The sequence below is a fragment of the Choloepus didactylus genome, chromosome 4 (assembly GCF_015220235.1).
Source record: "Choloepus didactylus isolate mChoDid1 chromosome 4, mChoDid1.pri, whole genome shotgun sequence".
NCBI lineage: Eukaryota > Metazoa > Chordata > Mammalia > Pilosa > Megalonychidae > Choloepus > Choloepus didactylus.
Window position 1 is genome coordinate 148,465,855 of NC_051310.1, and position 16,011 is coordinate 148,481,865.

The 16,011-nt window shown below is 40.8% G+C and overlaps 1 protein-coding gene across 28 annotated transcripts in view; it reads left to right on the forward strand.

The window, feature by feature from the left end:
- RYR3 (ryanodine receptor 3) overlaps positions 1–16,011 on the forward strand; it is a 514,330-nt gene that overhangs the window by 450,854 nt on the left and 47,465 nt on the right. For 15 of the 28 annotated variants that reach the window (XR_005216490.1, XM_037834372.1, XM_037834393.1 and 12 more), the window contains 4 exons: positions 8,662–8,749; positions 8,851–8,943; positions 11,789–11,809; positions 13,443–13,457. Coding sequence is in view for 27 of the 28 variants with exons in the window: in XM_037834372.1 (XP_037690300.1) it covers positions 8,662–8,749; positions 8,851–8,943; positions 11,789–11,809; positions 13,443–13,457 (217 nt within the window). In the remaining variant the exon portion in view is untranslated. The remainder of the gene's footprint in view (positions 1–8,661; positions 8,750–8,850; positions 8,944–11,788; positions 11,810–13,442; positions 13,458–16,011) is intronic. The other 13 variants (XM_037834384.1, XM_037834386.1, XM_037834385.1 and 10 more) reach the window with 2 other exon arrangements.

Sequence of the window (16,011 nt, forward strand, 5' to 3'; positions counted from 1 at the left end):
GCGGTTACTTCTTTTAACGGGCTTCTGGACTCGATTTGCAAGTATTCTGTTGAGGATTTTTGAATCTGTGTTCATTAAAGAAATCGGTCTGTAATTTTCTTTTTTTGTAATATCTTTGGCTTTGGTATTAAGGCAATGTTGGCTTCATAGAATGAGTTGGGTAGCTTTCCCTCTTCAATTTTTTTGGAGAGTTTGAATAGTGTTGGTATTAATTCTTTCTCGAATGCTTGGCACAATTCACATGTGAAGCCATCTGGTCCTGGACTTTTCTTTGGGGGAGCTTTTTGATGACTGACTTAATCTCTTGTGATTGGTTTCTTGAGGTCATCTGTTTCTTCTCAAATCAATGTTGGTTGGTCATGCTTTTCTAGGAAGTTGTCCATTTCATCTAAGTTGTCTACTTTATTAGCATTATAGTATCCTCTCATTATCTCCTTTATCTCTTTGGGGTCAGTAGCTATGTCCCCCCTGCCCTTTCTAATTTTCTTTATTTACATGTTTTCTCTTTTTTTTCTTTCTAAGTGTCCATTGATTTTATTGATTTTCTCAAAGAACCAACTTCTGGTTTTATTGATTCTCTCTATCATTTTCATGTTCTCAATTTCATTTATTTCTGCTCTAATATTTGCTATTTCTTTCCCTCTGTTTGCTTTGGGGTTAGTTTGCTGTTCTTTTTCTAGTTCCTCCAGTGAGCAGTTAAGTCCTTTATTTTTGCTCTTTGTTCTTTGTTAATATAGGCATATAGGGCAATAAATTTGCCTCTCTGCACTGCCTTTGCTGCATCCCATAAGTTTTGATATGTTGTGTTCTCATTTTCATTTGCCTTGAGATATTTACTGATTTCTCTTGTAATGTCTGTCTTGACCCACTGGTTGTTTAAGAATGTGCTGTTTAGCCTCCATTTATTTATGAATTTTCCAGCCTTCCATCTGTTATTGATTTCCAACTTCATTCCATTATGATCTGAGAAAGTGTTTTGTTTAATTTCAGTCTTTTAAAATTTATTGAGATTTGCTTTGTGACCCACCATGTGGTCTATCCTTGAGAATGATACATGAGCACTTGAAAAAACGTGTATCCTGCTGTTTGGGGTTGCAAGGTTCTGTAAATGTCTGTTAAGTCTAGTTCATTTATCATATTATTCAAAATCCCTGTTTCCTTATTGATACTCTGTCAGAATGTTCTATCTATTGATGAGAGAGATATATTGAAGTCTATTGCTTCCTTCAGTGTTGTCAGTGTTTGCCTCGTGTATTTGGGGGAACTCTGGCTTGCTGCATAAATATTTATGATTGTTATGTCTTCTTGATGAATTGTCCCTTTTATTAATAGTGTCCTTTGTCTCTTTTAATTGCTTTACATTTGAAGTCCTGTTTATCTGATATTACTGTATGTACCCCACTCTTTTCTGTTTGTGGTTTGCTTGAAATATCTTTTTCCATCTTTCACTTTCAACCTATTTTTGTCCTTGGGTCTAAAGTGTTTCTCATGTAGATAGCATATAGATGGATCCTGTTTTTTTTAAATCCATTTTGCCAGTCTATTTCTTTTGATTGGGGAATTTAATCCATTAATATTTAATATTATTACTGTAAGTCAGTACTGTGTTCTACCTTTTTGTCTTTTGGATTTTATATGTCATATCTTATTTTTTCCTCTCTTTTTGTTTAAGTTAAATTTTTTTAGTTTAATTTTATTGCGATTGTTCACATACCATGCAATCATCCAAGATTCCAAAGTGCACAATCAGTTGCCCACAGTACCATCATACAGATGTGCATCCATCACAATTAATTTTTTTCAATTTTTAGAACATTTTCATTACTCCAGAAAAGAAATAAAGACAAAAAGAGAAAACTCTAATCCTCCCATACCCCTAACCACCACCCCCTCCATTATTGACTCATAGTAGTGGTATAGTACATTTGTTACTGTTGACAAAAGAATGTTAAAATAGTACTAACTGTAGTACATAGTTTGCAATATGTATATTTTTCCCTATATACCACTCTATTATTAGCTTCTAGTTATAGTGCCCTACATTTGTTCTATTTTATGAAGAGATTTCTAATATTTTTACAGTTAATCATGGACATTGTCCACCACAAGATTCACTGCTTTATACATTCCCATATTGTAACCTCCAACTTTCCTTCTGGTGACATATGTGACTTTAAGCTTCCCCTTTCCACCACATTCGCACACCATTCAGCACTGTTAGTTATTCTCACAATAATGTGCTACCATCACCTCTGTCCATTTCCAAACTCTTAAGTTCAACCTAGTTAAACATTCTGCTCATAATAAGCAACTGCTTCCCATTCTTTAGCCTCATTCTATTTCATGTCTGTGAGTTTACATATTATAATTAGTTCATATCAGTGAGACCATACGATATTTGTCCTTATGTGTCTGACTTACTTCACTCAATATAGTGCCTTCAAGGTTTCATCAACCCATTTTTTTAAGATGGTTTTGTTCACCCACCGTACATTCCATCCTAAGTAAGCAATTGATGGTTCCTTGTATAATCATGTATTTATGCATTCACCATCATCACCACTATCTATATAAGGACATCTCCATTTCTTCCACAAAGAAGGAAGAAGAGAAAAGGAGGTAGAGAGACAAAAGAAAAAGAAAAAGAAAGAAAAAAAATGGCAGCTGAAAAGCAAAAAAAGAAAGATAGAATTAAAGTACTATAAAAGAGCCAGACAACATCACCAATGCCAAGTGTCCCATACCACTCCCTTATGTCCCCCTCTCATAGACATTTAGTATATTGCCTTTGTTACATTAAAGGAAGCATAATACAATGTTTCTGTTAACTATAGTCTCTAGTTTGCATTGATTGCATTTTTCCCCAATACCACCTCATTTTTAACACCTTGCAAGGTTGACATTCATTTGTTCTCCCTCATGTAAAAACATATTTGTATATTTTATCACAATTGTTGAACACTTGAGGTGTCACTGAGTTATACAGTCCCAGTCTTTATCTCTCCTCTTTCCTTCTGGTGTCCCACATGCTCCTAACCTTCTTCCTTCAATCATACTCATGGTCGTCTTTGTTCAGTGTACTTACATTGCTGTGCTACCATCACCCAAAATTGTGCTCCAAACCTCTCCTGTCTTTTCCTATCTGTCTGTAGTGCTCCCTTTAGTATTTCCTGTAGAGCAGTATGTTGTTCACAAACTGTCATTGTCTGTTTGTCACAGAATATTTTAAACTCTCCCTCATATCTGAAGGACAGTTTTGCCAGATAAAAAATTCTTAAATATATCACACCACTATCTTCTTGCCTCCATGGTTTCTACTGAGAAATCCACACATGGTCTTATCAAGCTTCCCTTGCATGTGATAGATTGCTTTTCTCTTGCTGCTTTCAGGATTCTCCTTGTCTTTGATGGTTGATAATCTGATTAAGTGTCTTGGCATAGGTCTATTCAGATCTATTTAGGGTATGCTGTACTTCTTGGATCTGTATTTTATGTCTTTCATAAGAGATGGGAAATTTTCATTGATTATTTCCTCTGTTATTGCTTCTGCTCCTTTTCCCTTCTCTTCTCCTTCCAGGACCCCTATGAATGTACATTCATGCACTTCATGTTGTCATTCAGTTCCCTGAGATGTTGCTCATATTTTTCCATTCTTTTCCCTATCTGTTCTTTTGTTTGTAGGATTTCAAGTGTCTTGTTCTCCAGTTCCTTAGTGTTTTCTTTTGCCTCTTGAAATTTTCTGTTGTATGTCTCCATTGTGTTTTTCATCTCTTGTGTTGTGCCTTTCATTTCCACAGATTCTGCTGGCTTTTTTTTTCAAACTTCCTGTTTCTACCTTATGTTTGCCCAGTGTTCCCTTTATATCCTTCATCTCTTTTGCCATATCTTCCATAAACTTGTTGAATTGATTTAGCATTAGTTGTTTCAATTCCTGTATCTCAGTTGAAGTGTAAATTTGTTCCTTTGGGCCATATCTTTGTTTTTCCTGTTGTGATTTGTGGTTTTCTGTTGTCCAGGCATCTGATTTCCTTGATTACCCCAATCAGATTTTCCTAGACCAGAATTGGCTCAGGACTCAGAAGGGAACTATATTCAGTTTCAGGTTTCCCTGAGGGTGTGTCTTAGAAGATTGAAGACTTTCTTGTAAGGCCTCTAGCCACTGTGCGTTTCCTAACCTGCCCATCAGGTGGTGCTTTCAGCCTGTCGCTCCCCACTGGTGTAAAAAGGTGTAGTTCCTTTAGTTCTCAGCTTAGATTGTTTCTGGTTTGATTGTTTTCCCCCCAGACCCTGGGGTCTGAGTTCTGAATGTAGGGTAGGCCCTTAAGCTGGGCCCCACCTCCCTATTCTTAGGGAAGATACATTACCTAGGGGGTTATCTTCTGCACTTGAATTATTATTTTCTCTCTCTGACTCTGTTAAGTCTACCCCGTCTGGGTCATAGTGCTGCAAACTGAAAATGGCTGAGGCTTTCTCCACCAAGCCACTCAGATTGAGAGGGAAAAAAAAAGACAGGAAAGAAAGCCCCTTTCTGGAGCCAGTCCACGGGACCCCAGTTTCACCCATCAACCAGAGACAGCAACCAGTCTCCTGGGCTGCCTTTCATGGACACAGGTCCCCTCTGGCTCTCTAAGATCAACAGTCTCCAAAAGCCTCTGTATTTTTTTTTTTCATCAGTCCACTTCCTCTCCACCAGGAGTGACCTCAGGGTACTTTGCTGCTTGTTAGGGGTTTGTCTATGTTTGTAGCTTGTATTGAGCAGTCCACATTTGTTAATTAAAACCCCAGTTGGACCTATGTTAAGCTATATTTTCTTGCTCTGGGACTGCTGCTTTCTCTCACAGCAAGGTCTTGCAGCTCAGCCTGCTGTAGGGGGAGGGGGCTCTCAGTACAGTTCCACAGTTTTTATTTACAGCTTTTATGCTGCGATCTTAGCCATTCCACTCATTCCAGGCTGGTGTATGAAGTGTATACAGTCGCAGTTGTTCCCCAGCAGTTGTTCCAGATTATTTGCTAGTTGTTTCTGGTTGTTTATTGGTTGCTCTAGAGGACTAACTAAATTCCACACCTCTCTATGTCACCATCTTGCCCCCTCTCCCTTTTCCTCTGTTTTTACCCTTACTATTTGTTCCAGTTTGCTAAAGCTGCTGGAATGCAAAATACCAGAAATGGATTGACTTTTAAATAGGGGTCTATTAGTATTATTATTCACAAACTTACAGGTCTAAGGCCATGAAAATATCCAAATTAAGGCATCAAGAGGTAGATACCTTCTCTGAGAAAAGGCCAATGGTGTTCAGGATTCCTCTGACACATGGGAAGGCACATGGCTGGCTCTGCTGAACCTTCTTTCCTGGGTTTAGCTTCTGGTTTCAGTGGCTTTCTCCAAAGTGTCTCTGGGTTTCTGTCTCTCTTAGCTTCTCTCTCTCAGCTCCTGTGAATCCTTGCTTGTTTCTTCCAGGGCATTTCTCTCTAAGCAGCTGTGGGTCCTCTCTTGCCTTCTTCAGGGAATACTCTGGATTTCATCTCTTAGCTTTTCTCCTGTTTCTGGTTTCAGCAGCTGTCTCCAAAATGTCTCTGGGAATTTTCTCTCTCAGTATCTCTGAGCTCTCTTCAAAATGTCTCTGCCTTTTATCCTCTCATAAAGGATGCCAGTAAACTAATTAAAACCTACCTTAAGTGGGCAGGGTCACAACTCCATGGAAATAATCTAATCAAAAGGTCCTACCAACAATAGGTGTGCACCAACAAGATTGGTTTAAAAGAGCATGGCTTTCTGGAATTCATAACAGATTCAAACCAGCACACTGATAATTTTCATTTCTACACTCTTCTCCAAACCTCCCTCTCCTGTCTTTTCCTATCTGCCTATAGTGCTCCCTTTACAATTTCTTGTAGAGCCAGTCTGTTGTTCACAAACTCTTTCAGTATCTTTTTGTCTGAAAATATTTTATATTCTCCCTCATTTTTTGAAGGACAGTTCTACCTGATACAGGATTCTTGGTTGGCAGTTTTTCTCTTTCAGTATCTTAAATATGTCATACCACTGCCTTCCTGCCTCCATGGTTTTTCCTCAGAAAATTGCACATAGTCTTAACAAGCTTCCCTGTATGTGATGGATTGCTTTTCTCTTGCTGCTTTCAGAATTCTGTCTTTGACCTTTGACAATCTGATTAGTACATGTCTTGGAGTAGGTCTATTCAGATCTATTCTGTTTGGGTTATGCTGCACTTTTTGGATCTGTAATTTTATATCTTTCATAAGAATTGGGAAATTTTCAGTGGTTATTTCTTCTATTATTCTTTCTGCCCCTTTTCCCTTCTCTTCTCCTCTGGGACACCTGTAACACATATATTTGTGTGATTCATGTGGTAATTCAATTCCCTGAGACCCTGTTCATATTTTTCCATTCTTTTTCCTACCTATTTTTTTGTGTGTAGGATATCGGATGTTATGTCCTCTGTCTAGTTCACCAATCTTTATTTTTGCCTCTTCAAATCTGCTGCTTTTTCTCTCCATTGTGGTTTCCATCTCTTCTGTTGTGCCTTTCATTTGCCTAAGTTCTGCCATTTATTTTTTCAAGCTTTTGAATTCTTCTGTATGGTCACTCCATGTCTTCTTTATATCCTTCATCTCTTTTGCCACATTTTCCTTCAACTCATTTATTTGATTTAGATGATTTGTTTGAAGATCTTTAATTAGTTGTTTCAACTACTGTATCTCATTTAGAGTGTTAGTTTGTTCCTTTGACTGAGCCATATCTTTGTGCTTCATATATGGCTTGTTATTTTTTGATGGTGTCTAGACATCTGGTTTCCTTGATTTGTTTATTCTGTAGGTCATTTTCTTTCTTTTACCTAGGGTTTTCTTGTTGGCTGGCTTTGTTTTCTGTCTGTCCTTTGACATTCAGTTCAACTAATTCTAGACCTCTAGCATAGCTTTTGTTTAACTGACCAAAATTTTCAGCTCTTTTGTTTCTGGTTCTTGTCCTTCCTGTTTGAGAGGTTTCTTTTGAGGAGGGTCTCCCCGATAAGATCAACCCCAATCAGATTTTTCCAGACAAGACAGGCCCAGGACTCAGGAAGAGGGTGTAGTCAGTATCAAGGTTCCCTGCGGGATGAGACCCATCAGGGTGCCAGTCTTTCTTGTGAAGCTTCTTGATTCTGTGCTGTTTCTGTCCTGCCCAGCAGGCAGTGCTTCTCAGCAAGCTGCTCCCCACTGGCGTAAAGTGGTACAGTCTTTTGATTCTCAGCAGGCCCTGTCCCTGCCAGAAGCATGTTTTAGACAGAGGCTGAGGCAGAGGGTGGGCTTAAACTTTTTGTTTTCCAGCCCTGGGGTCTGAATTCTCTTAATGAGAGCTGCCACTTGTGATTGGCCTTGCCTCTCCTTTCTTGGGGAAAATACACGCTTTGGGGAATCAGCTCCTTCACCTGACCAGTTACTTTGTCTCTCAGATATTCCTTAATTCCCCCTTGCCTGGGCAGTGTTAACAACTGAAAAAGCCTGATGCTTTCTTTATGCTAAAAAGTAGGGGAAAAAATTCCTTTTCAGAGCCAGTTCCCAGCCCTCCAGTTTGCCAGTCAAGACCCAGAGCTGGTATCTGACTCTATGTTCCCCTTTTCTTGGGGCACAGCCCTTTTGTAATATCCTGCACTCAGCCCATGCCAAATGCCTCTGTTTTATTGTTTATTTGTTTGTTTGTTTTCCATGTCAGCCCTACTTTCTCTCTGCTAGGGAAGGACCTCTGGGTTCCTTTTGTGCTTTCTTTAGGTTTATCTGTGCTTGGAGCTTACAGTCCAAATTTGTTAATTAAATCTGCATTTGGAGCTTGGTTGAGCTACCCTCCCTTTCTCCTAGTAGAGAATGCTTATTTTTTCCACTAGCCTGCTGTGCTAGTGGAGGATGGGCCCCAGCATCCACAGCTTGGAGACCTGACCTGCAGTTCTACACTATGGTCTCGGCCATTCCCCCTATTCCAGACTGGTGTACGATGTGTGTCTGGTCACAGAAGTCCCACAAACAGTTGTTTCAGACATCTTGGCTATTTACTAGCTGCCCTAGAGGACAAACAAAATTTCACACCTCGCTACACCACCATCTTGCCCTGCCTCCTCTTTGCTCATATACTGGAAATCACAATGAGAAATATATTGCCTTCCAAATTTTATTCATAAGACTGGCTTTGAAAGTAAAAGAGGGGGACCTGAACTGTTTACAGTGCTTGGAATTTCAGAGGTTTAAATCTGTGCCAATGAGCAGTCTGTGCCAAGACTTACCTAATTTTGCTAGCCTTCTGTATTAAAGGAGGCCTGTTCCCAGACTTGGAGCTTAGCCTTGATCAACTCACCAGTCTGAAAAAGGAAAAACCCTTTCTTTGAAAACTTTGAAATGTTGGTTTCTGACATCTGTTTGCTAAGATAATCCTTGTATCCTTTGGAATGGAAATGGAAATGATTATTGTAGGTTCTTCAAAAATATTTACACCAATCACATTCCTGTATCTAATCATGTAAGGAGTTTATTGATATTTAGTCTCCCTGATTATGGCCTTTGAATGGGAATGCAGTTTTATATGGATACATGTGTGCAGTTGATATCAGTATAATTTTTAGGGTGTGAATATTTTAATCTTACCAAATTGCATTTATTTACTTTTCAATTCAGATCTAACTGGCTCAAAAGCCCTGATGCTGATTCTGACCAACTCTTCCGCATGGTGGCAGAAGTCTTCATCCTGTGGTGTAAATCTCATGTAAGGACACAAGTGGGCCCTACCCTTAGAGACGTCTGAGAAACATACAGATCTTGGAAAGCTTTCTTGTAATGTGTGCTTTTTCTCTACCCCCTGCTTAGAACTTCAAGAGGGAAGAGCAAAATTTTGTGATTCAGAATGAAATTAATAACTTGGCATTTTTAACTGGAGACAGCAAGAGCAAGATGTCAAAAGTAAGTCCTTAGAAATCAATTCCACAGACTGTTCAACCTTGACCTCAGCCATGACTTGGTTGTATTTCACAATTTGGGGGATCAGCGCCGTACTGCATTTAGGTCAGACCACAATAACCAGTGGTCTCTACTGTTGTTTCTTGAGAATGAGCTGGAAGAAACTGCTCTCAAATAAGCATGGTCATCACATTTTATGAATAAATAGCTGCTTGTATGTCAAAAAGTTTACGTTTCAAGACTTGCCTAAGGCATTTGAGAGGTCTCCATAACAAAAGCTGCTGTTAGTGGTTTTAAAATAGAATGACTTCCTGTGTAGTGAAACTTTAAAAATACACATGCCTAGAGCCACCTTTTGCTTACCTATGAGGAAATTACCTGCTTTGAAGGTTTTGATAGCAGGTAGTCTTGCATTATGTTTGCTTTTCTCCTATCTGGAATATTCAATAGCTGCTTTATTTCAGCTGTGCTGACCTCTTAATGCCTTCTGTTTGTTTTCCATGTGACTTGCCCTCAGAAACCCAAACATTTGTCAATCTCCCTGCAGGAAATGTTTGCAAGAGGGTATACCAGACATCTGTCTGAAAAAAAATAAAAAAAGAGTAGCCCTAGAGAGGAGAATGAGCAGGAAGGAGGGGAAAATTGTCTTCCCCGTTCCTGCTGAACCAGCTCTGCACAGGGAGGCTGCATTATTTTGGTTGAAGAGAATTCTTAGATACTTTCCTTCAGGTGTACATGCAAAAAGCAAAGCCTACTTAAATGTGATGTTTTGTTACCAGCTGTTATGGCTTACCCTTGACTCTGTTCCCTCCCTACCTCCTGCCCCAAAGTGTGCCTCAATGAGGGGTGACTGTATATGTCAAGTATGCGCGACATGTAATACCTGAGATGTGCATCTCTCTCATTGCTGGTACAGTGCTGCCTTTGAGGAACATGAAGGTGGAGTGTGCATGGGGACCCTTAGAGGTGAAAATCAGTTCTGAAAAGATGGGAATCATGGGTTTTTAGTGAAGCCCTTATTGCTATCTTTCCAAAGAACCATTTGTGATGGAAGACCTGTGTATGTGCAGCTGCAGACAAGGGGCTGGTATGACACCAAAAATGAGAACTTCAGCACCTGGAACTTTACAAAGTGTGGCTAGCTCTGGTCTATTGCAATCACTCTGAACTTTCCATCCCTTTCATCTTTTGGCTGTGTCAACCCTGATACTTCTTCTAGCATCCAAAAATTGATCGTTGGAGTTTAAAATCTGGTATGCACTGCTTCATAAAGTTTGATAGATAAAATTGTACACACAAAAAACAGAGAGATCAGGGGTATACATTCATACTGAAGAGGAATCTTTGTTGCAAAGTCACCTTATAGTGGATCCTTTTGTGTTTTAGGTAATTTTTGAGTTTCCAAAATTCATTTTGCATTCAACGTTTGGCAAACATAGCTGCTGCTTCTGTGAGGTACACAAGGTAGAATTCTTCAGACTCCTGCTCCCTGGGATGTCCAGCTTATCTTAAGTGCCCTCTGCTGGATCTGCTTAAACCCTGCTACAGTCATAAAGTCAATACATACCAGGCACGTTCCATTGTTATTGTCAGGGGATAGCACCAAAACAATGGAAATGACTCTGATATAAGTGTTTGAATCAAAGATGAGCAGAAATGGCAAAGACATCTCAACTCTTTGGTGGTGATTGGATATGCAGCGTCTTGGGGGTTACATTTGGAAAGAGATGAGGTGATGGAGAATGACATTTCAAAACTAATCTACTAACAAACTAACCTGACATTTTGTTCATTCAAATCAATGAATGAGGAAAGGGAATGCTTGTCTTGTCAGAGGATGGTCATATTTGGGATCTGTGTGCCTTCCCTGTCAGTAAGGTCAGTGGATAGGAGCAAACTATTTCATTTCCATGTCCATTGACATTGTACAACAATAATTTCTGAGCCACATGGGATAGGGTCAAAGTTAATAGTGTAATGAATGGGAGGGCACTCCATAGATGTTCAATAATATTTTCCATGCTACCCAGGGTAACAAGTATTCATATTTTTTCCTGTTGCCTCAGTTGAGACACAGAGTATAGTGGTAAATAAGACTAGAGGAAGAAGAGTCCTACCATAGCCCAGCTTTTGATTAGAGGTATGCTCTTGCATTATTCACTTAACTCCTTCGTGCCCCAATTTCCCCCAGCTTTCCAGGATGCTCTGTTTAAAAGTTAGTTTTCAGCAGCATCTCTAGGACAGAATAATAACATATAAATGCAGCATATATTTCAGTCAGAGAGATACCATGTCTCCAATAAACAGCAACTCTCAAAGCCATTGCTGGTATTTTTTTGGATGTAGAACTATATAATTGCGGGGCCAGGAAGAGGTATTCTTCTTTAAAATCTGTTGAATCCCCGTTGCCTTTGCCTCTGCAATTAGATGTTCTGTCTACTACCTGATCTGACTGGTCACTTGCACTGTGCTTGCTTTTATCTCCACCCTTAACTGAATTCTGGTGTTTTATAAATGAACCTGGCATCTCTGCATATGGCGGCCTTTGTGGCAGGCGTGTGTATGTGAGTGCTGCATGCCCACACACACTGCATATGCCAGTGCAAACGGAAAGGAAGCAGAGAAAATATACAGTGAGCCAAGCCATTCATTCCTGATTAATTGAAGGTCAGTTCAAAGATATGTCATTTTTCTTGTGGCTAAAGCAGATTTGTTAGAGAGCTCATTGTATATTTTGTTTATATAACACCAGTTTGCATATATGTTAAGCTAAATGTAACAAAGCTGAGCAAGTATTTTTTGTTTTGTTTTGTTTTTAAACCCTTTTTGTTTTCTGGAAAAATGGCAGCAGCTTCCTCGGAGGGGAATGGTAAGTTAGAACACATTTAGCCCAAAAAATGCCAGTTCCTTGACCAAAATCGAAAACAATAAAATAAAAAGATTTGTGATGCTGGAAATATTTAGAGTGCCTCATTGTTTAAAGCCTCTCTGCACCATGAAAGGTGATTTCTGTGTATTGAAAAGAACAGGGGCTCTTTTACAAGATGTCTCTCATTTGGGTTTTGCAAGGATATCCAGAATGACATGCATGAGTTTTCCTCCTGCTCTAACCTCCCTGTCTCTCACTCTCCTTCTTCTCATATTCCCCTGCCCTTTTATTTTAGTCCCTTTGCTCTCATACTTGTGTAGGTCCCACTGTCTTTCTGTCTGTCTGTCTCTCTCTCTCTCTCCCCCCCTTCCCTCTCTCTCCCATTCTGTTTCTTCCTCCTCCTTCACTTCTCCCTCCCTACCTTTCCTCCCTTCTCTCACCTTCCTCCTCCTCTTGCAGCTTCTCTCTTGTTTTCTTACTCTCAAACTGACTTCTGGAAATTCACCTTTTACTCTAAAATCTAATGCTATCTTGACTTGTCTTTACTTCAGTTTCCCTCTTGGAGGGGTTAAGAACTTCACGGGGCAAGGAGTCACCTTTGTCCAGAAGTCTGATGGAAACTCTCCCCAGGCTGTCTCAGGACGTCCCACTACCTTGCGATGTGTCCTCTGTCAAACTCCCCTCTCCCTTAAAATTCTCTTTTTCCCTGAAGTACCACACATAAAATCATCTGTTTGATCATAAACTACCAGTTTTAAACTGTGGAAAAAACTAAATGATTTTGATGTTACAAGAACACATTTCTATTTAGAAAATAAAAAAGTTTCAACCAACTTTTTTAAAAAGCATTTCCATTTCCACCATCAGGAGAAATGTACTGATTTAGCTGACCTTTGCAATATGAAAAGAAAAGAATGATGTAAGACCCTGTAGTGTATAGGATCCTTTGACCTTTGGTGTATTCAAAGGTCATAGTTTGGGCTAGAAGGAAAAAAATTACAGCACAAGAAGGGAGATGCTGCATCCTTTGGATTGTGAGATAATCCTCAATCACCTTAGATATTCCTAGAGTCCTTTCTTTTTTTTTTCTTAAGCAAACCTTTTCTTTTAGCAGAAGCATAGGCATTGGCCCTTATTCCAGTTCTCCCTTCTCTTTCTGTAGCCACAGATCTGCTGGAGGTGAAAATGTGGTGGGTTGAAGGAAGAAAGGAAATTGGGACCTTTGCTTTCACGACAGATTGTCTGTAGCCCACCCACATGAAAAGGAGAGTGGTGGGAGGGGGAAAAGATGTTAGATCTAAAGCGTTCATGTGGGTGGCCCCATCTGAAGACCGTCCTGGGCCTGAATTCTGTGTACTCTGGGCGGCTGGTCTCTGAGACAACCTCAGCCCAGGGGTGGGTTGCTTTGCCTCAGCATGGGTCCTTAAAGACCATATTAACTTCCATCCTAACCTCCCACTCATTCTTCAAGCCATGCTCAACTGGCCTCCAGAACAGTGAGTTTCTGTTGTGGTGGCTGAGAAACTGGGGCTGAGAAGCTATGACTAACATGTGGTAACTTATGCCTTGGACCCCTGCTTTTCCTGACTGACTCTTCTCCCTGTTTTCTTTTTTCTTTTGTCTTTCCACACAGGCCATGCAAGTAAAGGTACAGGTCAAATGCATGATGTGTCTTTTCTGTCCTAGTATTAGAGGTGCCACGCTTTGGCCACTTTCTGCACTGTGATCACCATAGGGGTGGTACAGAATGGATTTTCCACCTGGAGGTCCCCCAGACCTGCTCCAGGGAAGACAACTGCCTGTCAAGGAATGAATGTAGGCCTACCCACCCTTGGAATGGGGAAACCGGGAAAGCCAGCCAAGCCTCGACCTATCCGAGGTCTCCTTGCTATCTCTGCTCCCTTTCCCAGCTGCCCTCTTTGCAGCCACCACACTATCAGAGATAGGGACAACTGGCAGGGTGTGAAAGCGTAGGGGACTCACTCCTCCATTATGCCACGTGAGGGCCAGAAGTCCTGTTTTCTATCAGTGGTTCCAGTCCTTTCACGCTATACACCTTCTGCCTCTTGTTCAAGGCTTCCATGGTTCAAAGGGAGTGTTCCAGGGACGGAATTCAAACATTTGAAATCAGCAGCTAGCCATGAGTTTTTGCATGAAATGACAATTTTCTAGTTACCACGACAGTTCTAACTTGGAAATTTTTCTCTCTAATTAATGAATGTATTCTTGCTGTCATTGTTCCAAGCCCTCTGTCCTAACATATGTGGCAGAGAAAAGGGAGATATGCAGGAACCAGGTCACAAACAACCTTTAGTTAGAAGGGGAAAATGGAGCCATGGCAAGTGAGACTGGATGCTGGCTCAAATTCTTACTTGCTGTGTGACCTGGGACAAATTACTTAACTTCTCTGAGCATCATGTTCTCATTTATAAAGCTGATTTTATATCTCCAGGTTGTTGGTAGGATTAGAAATGTTTTATTTAAGTATCAGGCATATTGGAGTCATGTAATACATGCAACACCTAACTTTTATGCTAGAACAACATGAGATTGGACAAATAAAAAACTGAGCAAGAAAAAATTTAAATTGTATGTTCAAATCCACAGTTACATTTTGCATTTTTTTCTGCTGTATACTGCATATTACCTTTTACATTTATACATAGATGAGACCACATAGTTTCTATACTCATACAGCTTCCATCCTTTGTGGATGATTTGAAGGATTTTCAAGTGTACTTTAGACTATAGATGAGTTTGTCCTGAGGCACAGTCTTTAGAATTCTATACCTGATGGTAGAGCACGTAAGGAACCTATTAAGTGCTCAGTAAAGGATCTTTACAGCTCTCATGGTCTGTGTGTGAACCACTTTCACTTTTGCTGTGTTCTGGAACACAGGAAGCCACCTCCTCCTACCCCCCATTGCCCCTTGTTCATATTCCTCGTGGCCCTGCTCCCTGCTGTCCTGGGGGCTGGCCTGCTGTTTTGGAGCACTGAGCACAAAGTATCCCTGCAACCAGTAGAATTGTCTGGCATGTTTGGCCGGCACTCAGGGGCTTTGCTGTAATTTTTGTGACATAACCACCTATAGGTGCAGCTGTACCAAGTTTGGTGAAAGGAATCACATCCTTCTTAAGGGTGTCCATTAGTGATTAAGAACTTCTTTCACACTTTGGAAAGTCATTTAAAGAGATCAATCTCAAGGCAGTGTTAATTCTGGCCAAACTCTTCTCTCCTGAAAGCCAGTCCCTCGGAAAATGAATTTTGCCCCTTCACGGGTCTCACGCGCTGGTTCTGGGGGACTTCTGACCTCCGCACTGCTCTCAGAGCATTGCCTCTGTGTGTCGTTATTAACCACAGTGCTGCCACCTCATTGCTGCAGACATTCCAGGGGCACTTCAGAAAGAAAAGCTTTAATGAGTACCAATTCCGTCTCCCTCATGGCCCCTAACTTCATCCTCACAGTCTCTGGCTGTCCAGCCCTCCCCACTCCCAGCAAGTGCCCACCCAACTGAGCCAGAGTCCTTCAGGCAAGATACCACATGGTCAGCTTTGCTCCTCCAGAGCCTCTCATCATGGTTACTGCAGCACCCTTCTTGAGCCCCCTGGGTCTCAACATTTGGGATGCTGAGGGCTCTCGGTTGGTTGCCTGGGACCACCATAGCCCAGTGCACTGAATTTTTCTCTTAAACTGACTACTTCAGTGGATAAGTTCTGTCTCTGAAAGGGATGAGAAGGTATAAGCAAAAGAGGGGCAGAACTCGTATAGGCCTGGGGAGTTCCTTTCTATCTTTGGTTTTTCCCCTACCTCTCCCACAGCCACATCCCAACACAGCTCTGACTTAGAATTCGCCTTTTTCCACGAGAGTTTGTATTGCCTGGTGGTGGGGAGGCTGAGTGGGGTGCCACTGCTCCAAAACACTAGCTTCAGTCCCAGAAACAGCAATTGCAGTTCTGTGGTGGATGCTCTTTCACATTTTTACTGACTCCCCAGCATTAGGATCTCAGTTTTTTTCTGGAATCATTGTTAATCCGTGATCACATCATTCCTTTTGAGAAAACACCAGTTTGTTCGTAAAACACCAGTTTATTTGTTCGTTTGGTCCAGAAGTGTGAGAGCAAAGACTGTGCAGGTGTTTGTGGTGTGTGTCCAGTTACGTGGTTCTGTGTGTGTGCACACAAGGAGAAGGCACAGGGTGAA